The sequence below is a fragment of the Hemicordylus capensis genome, chromosome 3, assembly GCF_027244095.1.
Source record: "Hemicordylus capensis ecotype Gifberg chromosome 3, rHemCap1.1.pri, whole genome shotgun sequence".
Classification (NCBI taxonomy): domain Eukaryota; kingdom Metazoa; phylum Chordata; class Lepidosauria; order Squamata; family Cordylidae; genus Hemicordylus; species Hemicordylus capensis.
The window spans coordinates 331,251,916-331,273,335 of record NC_069659.1 but is presented as its reverse complement, the minus strand read 5'-3'; the positions used below and the strand labels follow the sequence as shown (position 1 = coordinate 331,273,335).

Here is a 21,420-nt window from a genome sequence, read left to right as displayed (position 1 = left end):
AGTAGGCTGCCAATTTGCTCAATCAAAATGACAAATAAAATGAGGTAAACCCAAGGTATGTTTTCGGAAATCTCTATAGCTACTGGCTCTGAGAATTAAGGATTCCCAGGGCTGTCCTTAGAGAAACCTGGCAGAGTGCAGGGTCTGGGGCAAATCAGCCAGTATGGGGTCCCCTTCCAGTTAATTCTAGTAGAGGTTAAAAGAGCAGGGGCCGGGGTGGTCACCCTGCTTGCCATGCCCTGAGGACAGCCCTGAGGATTCCTTAGCCATTGAAAAGAAGATCTCATAGGAAGAAAGAAAAGAGAAGGAAGATGTATATGGCACAAGTATACACCATTGTTTCTGTCATCTCCCAAGATTGAAATAAGAATTCCTTAGCCATTGTCTCAGCTGCTTTTAAGGACATTCCAGGTTCTCAAAATGTTTATTAAAACAGTCAGTATACACACTGGATTGGTTAACCAATATTAATTTTAAAGGTTAGCAAATTTGGTAGTAGGTCATCCATCAGATGCTCACATGACCTCATGTGACAGATACTGTTGAATATTGACAGTGGTTACATGCCAGCTGTCAAAGCTTGCCAAATAAAGATTGCAGTATGTCAGATATTGCCTACTACTGCACTTCAGCTGTCAGATGTCAAATACTGATTTCTGCATGTCAGATTTTTCTCAGTTGTCAGATATGTTGAAGATGTTGGCTTCTGCAGAAATATCTTAGGATGGCAAGTGCTAATGCTGAATATGTAATATTAGTGGACCATTAGCACAAAGTGATAATACTCAGAAAATAATCACCATTATTCAGTGGTGATTTTTTTCTGAGTATTATCTCTTTGTGCTAACGGTCCACTAATATTATATATTCAGCATTAGCATTAGTCAGTAGATAGATAGATAGATAGATAGATAGATAGATAGATAGATAGATAGATAGAACTTTATTATGATCATAGATCAGTCAATAACATTCGTCAGTCAGTATGGTGTAATGCTCAGAATGATAGACTAGCCACTAGAAATTCCATGTTCAAAACCCCATGTAGCCATGAAGCTCACTCAGTGGCTTTGGGCCAGTCAGTGTCACTCAGCTTATCTTACCTCACAGAGTTGTTGTGTGGGGAAAATAAAGGGGGGGCCTTATAAACCCCCCACCTGAGTTCTTTGGAGAAAGGGTGGGGTAGAAACATAGAAAAGGAGAATGTTTTCATTTCAAGTAATTCCCCCCCCAACTCTAGAACTGTCCCTGCTACACCAGGGCTTTTCAAAAGTGCATAACCAGGCCCAAAATGCAGGGCCCTCTCAAAAAAAAAAAAAAAAAAAAGCTGTTCTAAAACAATATTTGTACAGTTCAAATATTCAACTTATTTCAACAGTTGTACTGTATTGGAATGAATGAAAACAATGAGAAAAGTAAACAAGTAGTCCAGGCTCCTCTAGAACTCAGACCTTGATCAAGACCTTGAAAGGTCTTGAAAGGTCTTGAAAGGTCTGAGTTCTAGAGGTGATTTCTCCCATTTCTCCTCTCCCTGCCAAATACACTTCCTGCAGTCTCCACTGCTACTCCCCACAGAATCCTCATGGAATAATGGCTCCATTTGTATGTAACGCGGAGCCACAGGTCCAATGGACCCATGGTTCCACTCCCCATTGCTCTCCTGTCCACATTCAAATGAAACGGAGAGTGTCCTCTCTGCAGTCAGCAAGAATGCAGAGAGTAGGGATGTGCATGGAACCAGTTCACCCTATATGGACCTCCTAACTGGTTCGAATAACTGGTGGTTCTTCCGGTTTGAATGTGGGGGGATACCTTTAAGGGCAGAGGAGGGTGCCCTTACCCCTCCCCCTGTGTTTCCCCCACCAGCGCTCCACTTAAAAAGTCTCCATCAGGGCAGCAGCATACCTCCCTGCTGCCCTGGAGTCCTCCTCGGCCAGAAGTAAAAGGAAGGACCCAGCAGGTGTGTGAAGTACCATGTTGGGCAGGTGCATGAGTGAGTGCAACATGCACATGCATGTGCCCGGAGCGTGTGTGCCAGGTACTTCATTTTACTTCCAGCCAAGGAGGACACCGGGGCGGCAGGAAGGTATGCTACTGCCCTGACTGAGACTTTTTAATTGGAGCGCTGGCGGGGGAAATGTGGTGGGAGGGGTGAGGGCACCCTCCTCACCCTCCTCACCCTCCTGCCTTCGAACCACCCTCCACCATTTCTGTGCACATCCCTAGCAGAGAAGAAGGGAAACTGGCTGTGTGGGCTTCCTTCTTGCTTGAAGGACAGCCACACAACATTCATGAAGGGAGAGATGGAGGAGCTTCCTCCCTCAACTCCAGTCCAGTCAAATGCAGCCTCCCAAGCTGCATTCAGATGTATCGAATGCTCCATGGAGCCCCGTTTTGAGAAGCAAAACTCATTATAAACCCTGGGTTCAAATTGGAGTCTCTGGAGCCAAACCTTGGGTTGAGGAAGGGATGGGACCAGACACACGTTCGGACCTAACGGTAAGGATACCTCTGGCCCCTGCAACTCCAGTTCCCCTATGTGCAAATGCTGCCAAAATTGCACTCTTCTTCTGAGGATTTTATCTCACTCTACAGGCGGCTTCAGATGTTATAAAAATGCCTCACTGTAGCTGTGTACAGCAGGTTGAAGAGAGAGGAAGTACTGCCCCTGTGATATCAGTCACCCACATGCCCCACCACATATGCTTACAGCTGGGCTCATCTGAAGGGGGCAGAGCCCTACCTATGATGGTAGGTGCTCCCATGATGGCGAGGTTGGATCAATCCAGTCTTTTAATAACTGAAGTGCCTGCTATCTCAGGTAGGGCTCTGCCCTCTTCAGATTAGCCCTGCTGTAAACATGATTGGCAGGGCACATGGATGAGTGATGTGACAGGGGTGGGTCTTCCTCTCCATTCAACCCACTGTACACAGCTACAGCAGGACATTTTTAAAACATCTGACGAGAACTTATTTAGGCTTCTAAATATGTCTTGGAATGTGATGCTAGGCAACAAAGTATGTTAAACAGACAAGGAAAACGCACAGGTGTGTTTTGTAGTGGCACATTCTATGCACATGGGTTCCCTCACATACCATTCTACAGTTCTGAATTTCCCTTTTTAAAAGCCCGCGTTACATAAAGTGTGTGACAGATTAGGTAGGATATTGCACTAAGCCATCATATAATATATAGGGCACCTTAACTGACAGAGCTAATAAGCTTCATTTCCTGTTATCATACTTCTATCTCTTTAAGATTTAAATTTTCCTCGAGGTAGGAGGAACAAAATGAACAAACCTGGTTGACCATTGGTTGTTTGCATGCTTCAGAAACCTGCAAAACCTGTATGGCGAGAGACATGTGAACTCATCTGTGCAAAGTTTTCAAAAAGCAAAATTGCTCATGTGATCAAGGAGACCATAACCGGATAGTAAAAAATGATAGTGTGTCCAAAGGTCATTTCTACCACACCGCCTGTAAAACACTCATCTTTTCAGAGCCTAAACTGTCATTCTTAAATGTCAACTACAATGGAGACTGACAGTAGGTATCTGCTCCTAGCCTTCTCGTCTCCCTGAGTTCATAAATGTACATGCTAGAAATGCTCCACTAACATTTTAGGTTACAATGGTCTTGGATTGGGGGCTCTTAGTGGCAGGAAATGTTCTGCATGTAGATTACAGACAGAGAAGAAGAATGTGGTTTTTAAAAAAATCACTGATGCTTTAAAAATCCGATCATGACCATTTCCGAAGAGAAGCATATTTAGCCACTTAGTGTTTGATCTTACTGGGAGGGATTCCAAAATGTTACCCAGTCAAGTGTTAACACACAGTATTCTGCTAATGTCTTCCTTCATATCTATGTTCCAAATCAAGTCATATTTTTAATGCTAAAGTGCTACATGCTGCTGCTACTCAGGCTGCACACCATCAACATTTAAGGGTTAAAGGCCTTCACAGAGGATTGACCCTAACATGAGGTAAGATGTGCAACTAACATCAACCCTCAGGTTCAGGTCTTGGCTTCCTTGTAGCAAATAATAGGTTAGGATAAGCCGAATCTGATTGGTGGGTTTGGGCATAGCAACTGATCTTGGGATAACCTAACCTACAAAAGAAGTAGGCATGTGGGCAGGATGGAGGGGAGAGTGCACACTCTCCAGACTGAGGGAGGTCACGCAGATGCAACGTTCTGAACCTGCCCAAACTATGACTTTTGCTCTGGTCTGTTGAATTGAATAATTACTGGACAAAATGATTTGGGTTTCATTGGAAGTAGAATCTAGAGTGCTCAACTAAGAATATTTGGCTCAAATTCAGGGAAAGTGGAGAGGGAGGCAAAAAAGGTCCCAAACCCATGCTGCGTGTTTCATTATTGAGTGGATGGGTTCAAAGAACCCAGCACACACACCCCAGCTCCTGCCCCCCAGCAACTTTTCTTAATTATCTTCCTCACTCTGAGGGGCCACCAGGGAGAGGGGTGAACATGGGCCTCCTCTCCCCTAGCTACACCCCTGGGTGTATGCTTGTGAGAGGTCATCCTCACAAGGTGAGCAGCAGAAAGTGCTATTATTTTCTATCTCTTACTTTGGCAAAAAGTAGACTCTCATCATGTACCCCACAGTAGTTTGGTTTAAGCTAATGAAGAATATAATAGCTCAGACCTGTGATTAATGTAAGTGTGGCCCATTGTTCAACAAAGGCTTTTTCCTTGGATCTGGGGTTAAGAAGTAAATAAATACTACTGGGGAGTGATAGGAAGATGGAAAAAGAGTCCGACATAAGTGGTTTTTAGACCTTAGCACTCTTCAGACATTAAATAGAAGACACTAAGGCTGTTTGTGTGAAACGCCGGGATCCCAACGCTGCCCCACCAGCCAGCAATTTCCCCTGGGTGCACCCTTCTACTGGGGCTCCTGGTCATGTGAATGCTCGGGCTGCCTGCCAGCCAAGCAGACACAGAGCTGGGTGCCTAGAGATCCCAGATTGAGCGAGAATACCTCAATGCACTGCACCCATTGTGCCTTGTAGGATGCCTGAAGGCTGGGCAGCATTTCCCCATCCTCCAATGGCAATTGTGTATGGTGACTGTCACAGTATGGTGACAGAAGCAAGAGGATCATGTGAAGGAAGGTAGGTATACTCTTGACTCCCCAACCCAGCCCTCCCGAGCCACCAGGGATTGTGGTTGAGTGAACGATCCTACTGCTCATGTGTAAAGGTAAAGTTGGGCCCTTGAGTCGGTGTCAGCTCCTGGTGACCAAAGAGCCAAGTGGTTTTCTTTTGTAGAATATAAGAGAGGTTTAACATTGCCTCCTCCCATGCAGTGTGAGATGATGCCTTTTAGCACCTTCCTCTATCACTGCTGCCCAATATTTATTTTATTTATTTTTTACATTTTATATCCCGCTCTTCCTCCAAGGAGCCCAGAGCAGTGGCCTACATACTTAAGTTTTTCCTCACAACAACCCTGTGAAGTAGGTTAGGCTGAGAGAGAAATGACTGGCTCAGAGTCACCCAGCAAGTACTATGGCTGAATGGGGATTTGAACTCGGGACTCCCCGGTCCTAGTCCAGCACTCTAATCACTACAGTTAGAAAATTTTTCTATACTAAAGGTGGATATTATATTCCAGCAGCCTTCAAGGTGCTTCAGGCCAAAATATTAGCTCAAACGTTATATGGGATTCAGATCTTCCCTACAGGTAACTTTTCTTTATTGGAAGCTGTTCAGGTGGGCTTCCTTCAGGCTATTTTTCATCTTCCTAAATGTGTTTCCAATGCTGCCTTACACCTTGAATCTGGAGTGATTAGAGCTGAAGCCCAGGCGTGGTTATATTTGATTAGTTTTTGGTTTAAACTCCACGCCCACCCCTTGGGCCTTGTGCCATTAGTGTTGGAAGATGAATTCCAGTCACCCTGGTGAAAGAACTCACAGGTCATCTTGGGTAAGTGTGGGTTCTCATGGCAATATCTGTCATCTTTAATACCTGATGCTGCTAAAAAGATAGTTAAGCAAAGAGTGCTAGATGTGGAGAAACAAAGAGAACTAAGTTTGATTACTGCAAAGAACACCTTAGGCAGTTTTCCGAACTATCCCCAGCTAGGAGGATACTTGATACGCCTGACCACTTTATGTCATAGAAGAGCTTTCTCAGAGGCATGCTTTAACGTGTTACCTTCTGTGGTGTTAGAAGGGAGGTTTAGGGAATTCCCTTAAGGAATCAGTTATGCCCTTGTGGCACGGGAGTTGTTGAGTCGGTAGTGCATGTCCTTTTACACTGTGCCTTTTTAAAGGACTATTCACCCTATATGTATAGAACCTCTTATAAAAGATAAACTGGGTTATTCTCTCTCTCTCTCTCTCTCTGTATGTATATATATATCAAGATTTTGTGCTGTGGCATGTAAAATGAGATGACATAAACTTAGCTGTCTATGATCTTACCATCCTTATAACTCAGTTTTATCTAATTTATTCTTTTGATGTTGTATATTTCTACTGTATTGTATTGTATTGTTTTTATTCCTTGTTTTCTTGGTCATGGACCATAATAATAAACTTGATTTGATTTGATTTGAGGTGTTTCCCATATTCTGGGAAACATACCAGCTGCGATTTGAACCAGCAACCTCTTGCTTGCTAGGCAAGTCATTTCCTCGGGGACTGTCCCGCCGCTTCATTCATCCCCTCAAAGTGGGTGTTTCTATAATCAGGAGGCTGGTGGAACATAGGAAAGGAACATAGGAAACGGCCATATACTGAGTCAGACCTTTGGTCTATCTAGCTCAGAATTGTCTTCACAGACTGGCAGCGGCTTCTCCAAGGTTGCAGGCAGGAATCTCTCTCGGCCCTATCTTGGAGAAGCCAGGGAGGGAACTTGAAACCTTCTGCTCTTCCCAGAGCGGCTCCATCCCCTGAGGGAATATCTTACAATGCTCACACTTCTAGTCTCCCTTTCACATGCAACCAGGGCAGACCCTGCTTAGCTAAGGGGACAAGTCATGCTTGCTACCACAAGACCAGCTCTCCTCTGCACAATAGTCTCTTGATAACAGAAACATCCCCATTCACGGATACAGCATTCTCCTCTTCAGATCAGTGCCTGCATGCCTGTGAGCAACAGCTGTGAGTGGGTGACTGATGGGATTGGGGCCGGAGCAGGACTTCTACTTCCATTATATAATGCCTCCTAATGGCACAGTAACAGTTGTACATTTAGGTACATCCTGGCTCTATGATTCTATGAACAGATTATATCCCAGGTAAAATGACACCACTTCCTTAAATCTGCCAATTCCTTTGCTGGCGCAGCGGGGAGGTAACTTGCCTAGGGAAAAAGAGGTTGCTGGTTCAAATCCCTGCTGGTATGTTTCCCAGATTATGGGAATCAAGGCTCTGTGGTCGCCAGGAGTCAACACTGACTGGACGACACAACTCATGTACAGTGTCTTTTATTTAATATCTGAAGAGGACTTCAGTCACGGCACTATATGAATTCTGGAATTTAAAGAGGACTGGGGCACACTGGTATGTGTCACTTGGATTTCCCACCTGTGCCCCAAACACATGCTCCTTTGAGAGGGGTGAACAGTGTGTGCATGGACAAAAATTAAGCTCCCCTGACACTTCATGTCATAGTCTTGACATAGTCCTGATAACCCCACCTCTGCAGCTGCTATTTAATATTTAGAGATCAAAAAGATAATTTAAAAAAATATATATTATATTATATTTGTATTTCTTTCTTTTGTGTTGAGATTTGTTTGTTGTGTTTTATGTGTTTTTATTGGATTTCTTTTTAGAATTTTCTGTTGTGAGTCACCCAGAGAACAGGGTTTTTTTATGAGGCATCTAACAAATAAACTTTATTATTTATGTTATTTATTATAATTATTTATTATTGTTGTTATTATTGATTATTAGTAGTAGAAGTAAATATGTACATCTAGAAATCCCCCTCCCCTTGCCTCGTGCAAGTGGGAGGGTGTTTGTCCCAGCCCGGGACTCACAAGCCCAAGAAGAAGCCTGATTGGTTTGCTGGCTCGTGGTGGGCGGGGCTTGCTGAGAGGCCGAGCGTTTCCCCGCTCTGGCCTCACAGTCGGCTGTTTGTTTCCGATTAGGAAGGAGCTCAGTCTGGGAGCTCCTTCCTCGAAGGCCTTAGTTGGGGGGGGTGCGCCCGACAAGCGGGCGAGGCGGCATTCGGCGGCGTTCCGTCGAGGGGGCCATAGTGTCAGCGGTGGCCCCGCTGGTAGGGGGGTACTCCCGGGACTGCTCCCGGCTGGGTTGCAGCTGCAGCAGCAGCGTCTTTGGGCCTCTTCAGCGCGGCGTCGGCACTCGGCTTCCTGGGCGTGGTTCTCCTTCTGGGCGTTTGCCCTTTTGGTTTGTGGGGTATTTGGGGGGTTTCCATCAGCCTGGGTGGCTGGGCAGCGGCCCCTTTTCCGTTCCCTGGAGCACTACTTTTGATGCCAACATTCTTTTATTTGTTTGGTGGGTAGCAGGTGGGTGTTTGTGCTCATCGGTGCCCTGGTGGGCCTGGCCTGGTTGAGAGTCAAAAGGCCTTTTCAAGCCTTCTCCTTGGGTGGGGGGCTCTGGTGCTTTCCTGGATAGGATTGAGTATTGTTTTTGATTCAGGACAAGGGCTTGGCTTTTGTTCTATATCCTTGCTACCTTCATTCTGTGTGTGGTTGGCGCTTTTTTTTTTTCTCCAACCCCTTTTGGAATCCCACTATTTGGAGGCAGTATGCCGGGGAAGGCCAAGGGCAAGAAAGGGGGGCGCCCTGTTAAGCAGCCCAAGAGGCCTGCTCCCCCGCAGTCCTCCTCGGAGGAGGAGGATGAGGAGATGACTCTGATACGGGGGTTAATTAATAGGATGGAAGCTTTAGAGAAAGCAAAAGCAGCCCCCTCCGACAAAGGTGCGGGTCCTTCAGGTGTGGGGGGGGTGCCTCCTCCTAAGGTCCCTCGGAGGACCAGGGGTTCTGTGAAAAGCCAGCTGCTAACTTCTCTCTCTAGTAGGCTGGCTGCGCTGGAAGAAGGGCTGAACCCTGCTGGACTGGGCCCTTCTGCTCCTGCGTTACCGCTTCCTGAACCTGAGTCTCCAGTTCCGGAGTCGCCTTCACCATTGCTACCTCCGCCTGCGGCACCAGTTGTTCAGCCTCCAGTGGATACGGCTACTCCTTTGGCCCAGGGTGAGCCTGCAGCACCTACACCGCCCGGCGTCACCGGCCAGTGGCTTTGTCCCTGGCCGATGCCTGCCATGGGTGGATGGGGCCCAGCTTCTTACTGGCCCCCATATACACAACCTTGGGTGGCGGGTTCCCCGCCGGTTTTTCCTGGAGTTATTGCAGGCTTACAAGGCGCTGCGGAGCAGGTCTGGTTGGGCAACCGGCCCTCCAGCGGGTCGCTCCCACTCCCGGGGGTGGCCTCCTCTGCTGGATCTGCCACGGGGGTGCAGGCGGGTTATTATCCGATGGGGATTCTGCCGTCACCTCAGCATGCGCCCTATGGTAGCATGGGCCTCCCGTTAGGGGATCACTTACTCCCTTCTACAAAAGAAAAAATCCTTAAGGGTGAATATGTGGACATTTTTAGCTTGTTGTTCAGGGAACCTGAGGTTAAGCATAAAGAGGGGGAATCTTGTAAGGAGCACGAAGCCACCAAGAGAAAGCCGGTTGAAAAGACTTGGAATAATTGGCTTTCTGGCTTCACGATTTATATGGGGGTTATTGTCCAAGCCCAGCCCGCAAGGGGCCCTGCCCTGTTAAAATACATGGATATAATTCACAGGGCGGTCTCCGACTTTGCTGGATCTTCCTGGGTACGGTACGATGAGAGTTTTAGAATGAGGGCTGCCCTTGACCCCACATTGCCCTGGGATGCTCCGTTGCAGGAGTTGTGGCTGGTTACTATGTCTCCAGCCCGGCCCATAGAGGGAGATAGGTCTGACAGTGGGCATTTGCTTTCTAAACCATCGGGGGTTTTGCCCTCAGGGAGTCCTGGGCAACAGTGGGTTCAACCCCACCTTGTTTGCTGGGAGTTTAACTCCAATGGCAAGTGCTCCCGTTCCCCTTGTCGGTTTAAGCATGCCTGCGGGGTCTGTGGGGCGAGGCACCCCAGTTCCTCCTGCCCCAGGGCCAAGTTTGGGGGTTCCGGGGCTAAGTATAGGCAGGGGAGCAGTAAAAAGGGTGGCCCTCCTCCACCCGCTCCGAATAAAGGGTCCTAGCCCTATCAAGGTGAAGGTGCTTGAGCAGCTGTTGCTGGACTATCCTGACCAGTCAGCAGCTTCTTATTTGTTATGTGGCTTCCGGGATGGTTTCAGAATTCCCTCTTCGGCCCGGAGGGGATTAGGCAGTTCTCGCAATCTGAGATCAGTGGTTGGTAAGGAGGAAGTCGTTGTTAGGAAAATTGGTAAGGAGGTGGCTGCGGGCAGGGTGATGGGGCCTTTTGCCAGTCTCCCCTTCCCCAGCCTTAGGGTCTCCCCATTAGGGGTGGTCCCTAAAAAGGTTCCTGGTGAATTTAGGTTGATTCACCACCTTTCTCATCCCAGGGGGTCCTCAGTAAATGATGGCATCCCTGATAGCTTATGCTCTGTACGTTATACCTCATTTGATGAGGCCGTGGAAGTGGTCAGGGGTAGGGGCCCCGGGGCCCTTTTGGCGAAGTGTGATATTGAATCCGCCTTTCGCCTGTTGCCGGTACATCCAAATGACTTCGAGCTGCTGGGCTTTGCATTTGCTGGCCAATTTTATTTTGATAGGGCTTTGCCTATGGGCTGCTCGATTTCCTGCGCAGCATTCGAAACATTCAGCTCCTTTTTGGAGTGGGCAGTTAGGCGCCAGGCGGGTCTTCCCTACACGGCTCATTTTTTAGATGATTTTCTTTTTACAGGCAGGGGGAATTCGAGGGAGTGCCACCATTTACTTCGCTCCTTCATGGAGCTAACAGACCGGCTAGGTGTCCCTTTGGCACGGGATAAGACGGAGGGGCCGGTCACGTGCCTCGCCTTTTTGGGGATTGAGTTGGACACTGTTGCCGGTTGCTCCAGGCTGCCTCAGGCCAAGCTGCGGGTTTTATTGGACATGGTTAGGTCCCTTGGTCGCGCCCGTAAGGTCTCCCTTAGGGATCTCCAGGTTGTTTTGGGTCACCTCAATTTTGCCTGCAAAGTGGTGGCTCCGGGCCGGGCCTTTTTGCGCCGGTTATGTGACCTGACTGTGGGCGTTAGGGCTCCCCATCACAGAGTACGAATTACGGAGGGTGCCCGGGCCGACCTGGCTCTTTGGGAAGCATTTCTCACTGATTTTAATGGGGTGTCTTTCTGGCGGGATGTTAGACTTCTGGAAACCGACCTGCAGGTCCACTCTGACGCTGCAGGTGGAATAGGTTTCGGGGTTTATTTCAGGGGACGTTGGTGTTCCGCCAGGTGGCCCGAGGACTGGTTCAGGCAGGGGGTTTCCCGGGACCTGACTTTCCTAGAGCTCTTTCCAATTGTGGTGGCCGTGCATATTTGGTCCGCTGAGTTTGCCAACTCCTCAGTTGTGTTTTGGTGTGACAATCTGGCAGTTGTTCAGATTGTCAATAGTCAGACTTCCCAGTCCCCGAGGGTCATGGTTTTGGTTAGGGCATTGGTATTGCAGTGTCTGCGGGCTAACATCCTTTTCCGGTCCCGCCATGTTCCGGGTATCCGGAATGACATAGCTGACGCTTTGTCTCGTTTTCAGTTAAACAGGTTCAGAGCGTTAGCGCCCGAGGCCGCCCTTCACCCGGAACCCATGCCAGCTTTTCTGTGGGAACTTGGCAGGCGGAGGCACAGCGGGCCATAGCGGCATCTCTGGCGCCTAGCACCAGAGTGAGCTACACAGCCAAGCTTGAGGCTTTCTCTCTTTTTCGAAAGACTGAAGGTTTGGCGGAGGTGTGGCCGGTCCCTGTAGAGCAACTTCAGCAGTTTTTGGTCTTCCTCCGCAGGGCGGGGCGTGCGGTATCCACTTTGGGGGGCTATCTTGCCGCGTTAGCTTTTGAAGCCCAGGTTCGTGGGGTTGGTGATTCCTCCTCCGACCCGCGGGTGCGGCGCATGTTGGAGGGTTGGGCTAGGGGGGAGCCTAGGACTAGGGACCCCAGACGCCCTTTTACTCTGGAGTTGGTGGCTTCAACGCTGGGCCACCTAGTGGGGTGCTGCTCTGGCCCATGGGAGGTGTCGCTGTTTAGGGCTGCACTGTTGGTTGCCTTTTTTGGGGCCTTCCGTCCAGGGGAGTTGCTTCCCCGCAGCGGGTCTTCCCCCAGGGACCGCTGCTTGCAATATTCTGATTTATCGTTCGGTGACGGGGAGGTGCGTTTGCTCCTTCGTCGCTCCAAGACGGATCAGAGGGGCAGAGGCCAGACGGTTCGCCTCGTGGCGGCCGGGAATATCAATGTATGCCCCGTGGTGGCCCTGAGGCAGTACGCTGGGCTGGGCCCCTTTTCGGGGGGATGTCTTTTTACCCACAGCAATCAGACTCCTCTGACGCAGTATCAATTCTTGGCGGTGGTGAGGAAGGCTCTGTTGGCCGCGGGGGTTGCGCTCCAGGGGCTTACTCTACATTCATTTCGTATTGGTGCGGCCACCACCGCTACACGTATGGGGCTTCAGGAGGTCGAAGTTCAGAGGATTGGACGTTGGAGGTCCGTGGCGGTCAGGCGTTATGTGCGCTGACAGCGGACAGGTGTGGGCTCTACTGACCTGTTGCTTTCTTTTGGCAGGTGCTGGCGGGGCGGCGGTCCCGGTCCGAGTCCTGATGTGTGGCCATTCGTTGGTCTTCTGGGCTTTCAGGCGGGCCAGCACCACCCGCTGGGGATCCCAGTTGGGTTTAGGAAGCAAGGCTTCAGTTTATTGGTTGGGCATGAGGGGCATGCTCTGGAATCAGTTGCTTCCAGCATTGAGGGAGCATTTAGATAGGTTTCCCATTCCCGACATCCTGGTTCTTCATTTAGGGGAGAATGATTTGGGCCGGCGGCCTGGCCTCGCCATCCTTCAGCAAGCCTCCTCGGATTTGTCTATTTTGCGCAGCTGGATGCCTGGCGTGCGCATAATATGGGTTAATTGGCTCCAGCGCAGGGTGTGGCGGGGTGCTCATTCTTGCCTTAGCTTGGAAAAGGCACGCAGGAAGATTTCAGCCGCGATAGGTAAAGTGGTTTTGGCGGCCGGGGGGTCTGTGGTGCGGCAGCCAGATATAGCTGCTCGCTTTCCCGAGTTATTCCGCCCTGACGGGGTCCACCTGTCTGAGAAAGGTTGTGATTTGTATCTGCATAATATCCGGGAAGTGCTTGCTGAAGGTTTGGAGGGGGTGGGGCAGGAAGGTCAAGCGAGGGCTAACCTTCCTGGGTGGCGGTAACAGTGCGGGCTGTGGGTAAGGAGGTCTAGATTTCGGTGAGCACCCTTGGACATTTTAAGGTGGATTGGTCAATTGCTTCCTTGTGGCCTGTGCGGCACGGGAAGAATTACATTGCCAAGAAACCTGCTTCAGGACTTCACCTACCTTTGGGCTGTGCGGTCCGGGGAGGTAAAGATCTGAAGCTGTCCAGATCCCCTCTTCTAAAAGGGGTGGTTGGCTTTGAAGGAATTGGGCGGGAGCTACCTGCCTCTTTCCTGAGCCAGGGTGTGTCGCCCTTGCAGGCGATGGGTAGGACGTTTTGAATCCTAGCCCACGCCTAGGTGCCCGCACTGTTTTTATGTTGGTGATTAATCACCTTGTTTCCAGTCCGCCACAAATGTTGTTATATTAATAAAGCGTGGCCCGTTTCTCCCATTAAAAAATGTCTCTGTGTCTTCTTGGGCTGGGGTCTGGGTACAATCCCCCTCCCCTTGCCTCGTGCAAGTGGGAGGGTGTTTGTCCCAGCCCGGGACTCACAAGCCCAAGAAGAAGCCTGATTGGTTGGCTGGCTCGTGGTGGGCGGGGCTTGCTGAGAGGCCGAGCGTTTCCCCGCTCTGGCCTCTCAGTCGGCTGTTTGTTTCCCCCTCCCTCCCTCCCTGTTGCAGAGCGGGTCTAGTGACTGGTCGCCTATGGGCCGAGTAGGAATTTTTTGCTCTCAACTTATTGGCTGTTGTTGGGGTTTTTTTCGCCTACTCTGTTCTGCAGTCAGTTGGTAGTTAGGTTCTAGGTTGGCCACGTTGGCGGTAACAGTGCGGGCTGTGGGTAAGGAGGTCTAGATTTCGGTGAGCACCCTTGGACATTTTAAGGTGGATTGGTCAATTGCTTCCTTGTGGCCTGTGCGGCACGGGAAGAATTACATTGCCAAGAAACCTGCTTCAGGACTTCACCTACCTTTGGGCTGTGCGGTCCGGGGAGGTAAAGATCTGAAGCTGTCCAGATCCCCTCTTCTAAAAGGGGTGGTTGGCTTTGAAGGAATTGGGCGGGAGCTACCTGCCTCTTTCCTGAGCCAGGGTGTGTCGCCCTTGCAGGCGATGGGTAGGACGTTTTGAATCCTAGCCCACGCCTAGGTGCCCGCACTGTTTTTATGTTGGTGATTAATCACCTTGTTTCCAGTCCGCCACAAATGTTGTTATATTAATAAAGCGTGGCCCGTTTCTCCCATTAAAAAATGTCTCTGTGTCTTCTTGGGCTGGGGTCTGGGTACAATGCACATAGGCAGTATAAAATATGATTAATAACCATAATTACTATTTTTGTTATTATATTACATACAGTGACACATGTGTTATACTGTAAGTAGCATGGCCATACTGTAATGCAAAATAATTTCTTTAAGGGCTCATCCTGAACTTCCTTTCTCTTTAGCACACAGCTACCAAGGAAGGGTCTCTAAATTTTATTATCACCACATGCATCAGCTAGTATATTTTTGTGTTCCATTACAGTATGTTTATTTTTAATTGTATTTGTTCCATCTGCGTGGAGACTGCTTTGAGTATTAATGGTAGAAAAGTAATATAATAAATATAAGGGGTTTGGCTCCTAACAATGAATGGCCATTCAAGGGTGATGAAGGCAATAAATCACTAGTGATGTGCATGGACTGGTCCAGAGGCCATTCTACAGGCCTCGGGACCAGTCTGATCTTGGGGCGCTTCGGTGGTCTGAGCGCTGGGGTGGAGGCTCCTTTAAGGGTGGGGGAGGGTGTACTTACCCCTCCCATTGCTTTCCCCCCACCGACACACGTTATTTTTGTAAGTATTTGGGGCAGCAGGATACCTCCCTGCCACCCCTTCACTCTCTCAGCAGCGAAAGGCTTCAGAAAGCCTTTTGTGCATGCGCACATTGTGCGCACATCGCGTGAGCGTCACATCTCTGCAACGTGTGTGTGTGCGCCATGTCTCTGTGTCATGTGCGTCGTGGAGACATGACGCGCACGTGCGACGTGCAGACGCACAAAAGGCTTTCTGTAGCCTTTTGCTGCTGAGAAGGCAAATGCTTACAAAAAATAAATAACATGCACCGACAGGGGTAAAGCGGTGGGAGGGGTAAGTACACCCTCCCTCTGCCCTTAAAGGAACCCCTACCCCAGTGTCAGATCGCAGCTCCGCAGTTCCGTGCACATCCCTACAAATCACTTCAACCACCTGTAGGGTGAGACCAGCTCACCATCTTCATGGCAGGAAGAGGAACTGGATTGCCAAGTCTGAGTGAGAAGTGCAGGCCAAGCAACCTGGTAGGCAGACAATTTCAGCTTTTGCAGGTGAGAGAGGAAAGGCAGAGCTATGATTCAACAGTAAAGGATCCAGCAGTCGAGAAACACGCCACAGACTAGCACTTGGTAGGGTTGCAATGAAGGCGCTGGAAAGGATATTTAGATGCCACAACCTACAAAGATTAGAATAATTCAGACAATGGTTTTCCCCATGACACTCTATGGATGGGAAGGCTGGACTTTGAAGAAGCAAGACAGAAAAAGTATTGACGCTTTTGAATTTTGGTGCTGGAGAAGACCCTTGAGGATGCCATGGGCAGCCAAGAAAACAAACACATGGATCATAGAACAAATCAAACCAGAATTTTCTCTCAAGACACAAATGACCAGGCTCAAACAATCATACTTTTGATACATTATGTGAAAACCCAGCTCCCTTGAGAAGTCCATAATGCTGGGAAAGGTTGATGGACAGAGAAGAAGAGGATGACCAGCAGCAAGGTGGATGGACTCGATTACTACAACAATGAATGCAGCACTGAGAGACCTTAAAGGCCAAGTTGAAGACAGATCATCCTGGAGAGAGGCTATCTATGTGGTTGGTAAGAGTTGACACCAACTTGACCGCACTTAATCAATCAATCAATCAATCAAATGATTATATTATTCATCATTAGAAGTTGTGGCAGAGCAGCTGCTGTGACTGATGTTGCTCACAGTCTAGTACAGCCTGCTGTATGCTTGCTCCTGCATCCCTGTAAGCCCTGCTCAATTATTATGCTTATCTAGACAAAAATAATCATCAAGAAACCTGTCCTCCAAAATAAAACATTGACCCCATAAAGCAATACTGGATCTTCCCAAAACTCAGGGAAGTGGGAAATATGCAGCACACTTTTCACAGAGCCATAGAAGTTTCCCTAATGTGCGAGGCCAGAAAACCAAGCATGGCTGCAGAAAAGCTGTTCTTTAATATTTGATTACCTTAGTCATTATTTACAAGGCCACTGTTAAGACTTTGATACTTCACTCCGGTACCATCCAGGAACTCGTGTTTCTTCATAATCCTCCAGGACTGGCAGAAAGTGTTTAAGAAGCCTGTGAGCAGCTGCTGCCAAAGACAGATGTTCCCACAAGAAGGTGGAGTGACACAGACTGCTGGTCTAACATCCCCACAGGGACTGAAGGACAGAAATTCACTGGTGGAACAAGTTCCAGAGTATAAAACTAGGCTATGAAGGGAAAGAATTGCTTTAATGTATTCACTCTTTTTATTTGCATTGGCTTATGCTGTCACAAGAGGAAAAAATAGAGAAGTTAACTTTAGTTCTGCTCTCCAAAGCTTATCATTACACTTGAAAAGCATTTTCCCACTACAAATGCAGCAAGAACAGGGCTGTCACAGCCTTGGCAGAGTTTCATTTCTCCCGTCAGTGCTTGGTGGGATCACGGAAAGAGAGGTCCTTTCCACATTGGTAGGGGGCTTGCATCACTCTAGATCAGGGGTTCCCAATCTGTGGAACTCCAGATGTTGCTGAACTACAACTGTCATCATCCCCAGCTACAATAAATTGTAGCTGGGGGTAATGGGACTTGTGGTTCAACAAGATCTGGAGTTCCACAAGTTGGGACCCCTGATCTATATGGCAGTGGGGTGAGAATCAGGAACCTCAGGGCAGGATAAATGCAGGAGGCAGAGGTCCGAGTTAGAGAAGGCACAAAGCTGATGAAAGGTGAAAGCAAGATCTGGGACTTGGAGATTCAGCTCACAAAGGACTTATTGGAGTGGATAAGCAAGGGCTTTGGGAAATTATGGGTCCAGGGATAGCAACACACACTGAATTTCACATTCATTGCAAATGCCCAGCCAAAGCTTTAGCCAGAGGTGTCTAGCATTGTTCTTAATGCAGTGAGAATGGCTATATGAAATGAACAAGGGGAGAGAACCCAGCTGGCCACTGAAATAGAATAAAAACATATTTAGACTTTCCCCACTTCTTTGCACTAAATACCAAATAATATTAAAGCCCCCAAGCCTGACCTTTTCAAAGTGCAGCAGATCTGACCAATTCATCTTCCTGAGGGTTTCATACATCTCAGGCAGACTGCTGTGCAATTTACAGTTACCTGGTAACATCAGACAACGCATCAGCTTGCATATAATATTGCACTGCCTTGTGAGGCTGTGCCAATTCAGAACTTAAAAGGGGACAGCATATCAAATGTGGGTGTAGGAGAAGTGTGTGCCTTAGAGAAGTCAATAGAAAAGTTAATACCTCTGCACGTGCCTGGAAGTTTACCTTTCAATTTAGACTCACCTCCCGCATCCTAAGCATGGAGAAGAAAAATTAGGCACTATAGCTTTAAGGAACTTACAGTTTATTTGCTCTTCTGCCCACAAGGAGGCTCCAGAGTACTGATTAGTTCAATCAGCTGAGGGAATGTCCCAAACATTCCTCTCTGCCCTGGGAATTGAGAAGGGGCCGTTGGACATTGAGAGCTCAGCCCAGTAAGCACGTCTGAGGGATTTCTCTCCCCAAGGTTCTTGGGGGATGTAGAAAGAGAAGGCGAAAAAGTAAGGTCTACCCCTTTTTTCAGGGCAGGAGTCAGGAATGTCCTCTACGGTCTCCTCCGCTCTCCAGAAGCCATTTCCAAACTTCTTTCTATTTCCTCTCTGGATGGCTTTTAACAGCTGCCCAGGGCAGGAGTGAAGACTGGGTGATTCAAACAGGGTGCCCTAAGCACCGCAGCTTTATCAATCCTATCATGCTGCTCAGTGGGACAAGACAAACAGCAGAGCCATGGGAGAGTCACCCTCTGTGAGGCACGCCACATCAGTGGTGTAGTAAGCTTATAGGTGGCCAGGCGACAAAGTGCAGCAAGCCCCCCCCCCTTCCCCATCATGCATGCAAAGTTTGTGCACACACAAGCCACACCCCTGCATTTGATGTCAGATGCAAGAGGGGTGGGGCAATTAGCTGCTATACTCATACTGGGGGACCCACCATGGCCTCCTCCCTGCCAGCACGGTCAGGCTTTTCGGGTACTGCTTCAGCCACTTTTTGGCTATCCCAGCAGCCTGCTTCTCAAGTACCACTCACCCGCAGCCACTCTGCAGCAGCCAGCAGCCCGCCCAGCACCTGCCTATTGCTGCTGCTGCTGCTCTACACAGTGGAGCCCAGCATGGTCGCTGCCACTGGGCAGGAAGGAAGAACTGCTAGTTCTTCCTGCCCAGCCCACCTGATCTCACCATCAAAATGAAACCCTATTGGGGTTCTCGGCATCAGCCCTGCCCCTTGCATCTAATGTCAGGCACAGGTACAGGATGAATGCCAAGGAGAGGGACCCTCCCTCTTCCAGAGAGCTGGAGAGGAGAGGAGAGGAGAGGAGAGGAGAGGAGAAGAGAGCGTGCTTCACGCTCCCAGCCAGCGAGCGCTTTGCGTGAAGGGGCAAAGTAGCCTTGTGGAGCCCCTTGACCCTTTGGGCCTGGGGACAATTGTCCCCCCTTGCTTAATTATTGCTACGCCCCTGCACAACACCCTACTCCCCTTGGTCAGTGAAAGTGTCTTTTCTTGCTGAAGAGCATTTAGGGTGCTAGTGGGGTGAGAAACCTGCATTGTTAGGTAGTCGACCAGTTGGTCGGTGAGAATCCAACTCTCTAGCTGGGGATTCTCATCTTTCATCGTGTCCATGGTGCCTTGATGGAGCACAGGAATCAGGATTGTCCTCCAAATCTTCTTCCACTCTCCAAAATGTTGGAGGGAGTGTTTATTAAACCGTCCCCGACTGTTGCGTATTGTGCACATGTGAGAGGAGCAAAGCTAATTAAGAGTATCTGGAGACATGTGATTAAAGTTCAAAAGAAAGAGATTTATTTAGGAAATACATACTTGATAGAGAAAGCCTCTAACCCTTCTGCTAGCTACATAAGGTATGGGGAAGAAAGGAGAGGACGGAATCTCTCTCTCAGGGGAGAGAATGAAACCTGAGACCATGACTGCGTTCACATGTAACGCGGAACTGCAGGTCCATTTGACCTGCGATTCCACTCGCCCCTGCCCTAGTTCTGTCTGAATTGAGATGTAATGGAGAACTCCATTACATTGTAATGGAGGGGGAACTGGCTGTGCAGACTTCTTTCTTTCATGAAGGACAGTCCGCACAGCCAATGACAGCTAGGTTGAGGGAGGAGCTTCCTCCCTCAACTGCGGTTGGAGTTAATGCAGTCTGTGATTCTCCATTCACATGTAACACATGCTGTGTAAGATCTCGGGTCAGAGTGACAAAACTCACTACAACCCAAGGATACAAATTACAGTTTGGAGAGCAGAACCTTGGGTTTCTCAGAACGGAATTGGAGTTCCAGGAGCTAGGCCTGCATTTGGATGTAACAGTCCAGTAATCTCTGGTCCCTTCAACTCTGGTTCTGCATTATGTACGAATGCGGCCAATCAGTCCAAAAAAGGGAAATTAGAACCGAGACAGAGAGTGAATAGAGAGGATCCTGTTACTTCCTGCCTCTATTTTCTCATGCCCCTAGTGGTCAGTAGGATTGCCGGTGCAAAGAATCAATGCGTTCTGGGGCTTGCATCTTCCAACATGAAACTTTCCTCCTGTCTCCTCACTGCCCGACTCCTCCCGGCTCAGTGTAGAAGTGGAGACTGTGTGACCTGCACACAGCCACCTTTGGCAGCACATTGTATTGATTGGCAAGTTGAGGGGAATGGTGGAGCTGTCAGTTCCCACTCCCCACGTGGGAACTGACAGCAGGAATGACACCAAAATTCATTGTTTATACAGGGGATGGTAGGGGAAGAAGCTACATTCCAAGCTCAAGCAATTAGCTAATTTTAGTTGCGAAGACTGACCTATCCAATAAATAATTGTAATGGCCATTTACATGGCTGAAATGATTTGTATCTGATCATCACTTTGAAATTGCTTTGCATGAATGATGAGATTTCCCACTCTTTGCCTCTAGGATAAAAAAATGTCAGGATGTTGCTTTGCATTCTAAAGTTATTGGTTTTTTTCCCCTTAAAGAAACAAGAATATTAATTCACTGCAAGTCAGTAGCATACATTCTGAAACACAGCTGGAAATCTAGCACAGAACAGGAAAGTAGCATGAACACATAAGCTAACTAAGCAGAGGCACTTTTTAAAAGTGGCAATTCTCTTTACTGAGCAGGGGGAGAGCAACTGGCCCTATCCATCCCTAGCACAGCTTCTCTCCAGTGGCTGTTGCTGGTGCTTCTTCTTTTTTAGATTGTGAACCCTTTGGGGACAGGGAGCCATTTTATTTGTTTGTTTATATCTATGTAAACTGCTTTGAGGACATTTGCTGAAAAGTGGTGGAGGAACCTAGGAAGCCGCCATATACTGAGTCAGACCATTGGTCCACCTAGCTCAGTATTGTCCACACAGACTGGCAGCGGCTTCTCCAAGGTTGCAGGCTGGAGTATAAAATATTTGTTGTATTCGTATGTCCAGACCTAAAGGACCATGAATCAGGAACTTTACTGAGCTAAGGAGGTCTGGTTCTGATCAGTGTATGGACCAATGATCAATGATGCCTGGATAATCCAGCAAGATTAGTCAGTTGCCTTGAGCTGAATAGGAATTTCCCACCTCCCTACCCATGTTGATTCTGGGACCGTGGGGAGCAGATGCCGCCTATTCAACACCTCCTAACTGAGGTGTGGTACAGTCTGGGATGCATGCTTTTGAAAAGGTGCCCCTTATAGGTCAGAAGAACCAGAGACAGTGTGGGTAATGAGAGAATGATTGGCAAGCT

At 48.5% G+C, this 21,420-nt stretch overlaps 1 protein-coding gene across 1 annotated transcript; it reads left to right on the top strand.

Annotated features, from left to right (window-relative positions):
- The first annotated feature begins 8,179 nt into the window (after window positions 1-8,179).
- Window positions 8,180-14,585, top strand: LOC128352078 (uncharacterized). Its single transcript, XM_053312280.1, has 2 exons — window positions 8,180-9,194; window positions 12,739-14,585. Exons 1-2 carry the CDS (start codon window positions 8,750-8,752, stop codon window positions 13,368-13,370), a joined length of 1,077 nt encoding a protein of 358 aa, XP_053168255.1. The 5' UTR covers window positions 8,180-8,749; the 3' UTR covers window positions 13,371-14,585.
- The last annotated feature ends 6,835 nt before the right edge of the window (window positions 14,586-21,420 follow it).

What these genes read in the sequence shown, in the direction of transcription:
- LOC128352078 (XM_053312280.1), top strand. Translation starts at nt 8,750, where the DNA reads ATGCCGGGGAAGGCCAAGGGCAAGAAAGGGGGGCGCCCTGTTAAGCAG. An exon ending in GGCTACTCCTTTGGCCCAGG is followed by an intron (nt 9,195 to 12,738) that starts GTGAGCCTGCAG and finishes TTCTTTTGGCAG; the next exon opens with GTGCTGGCGGGGCGGCGGTC.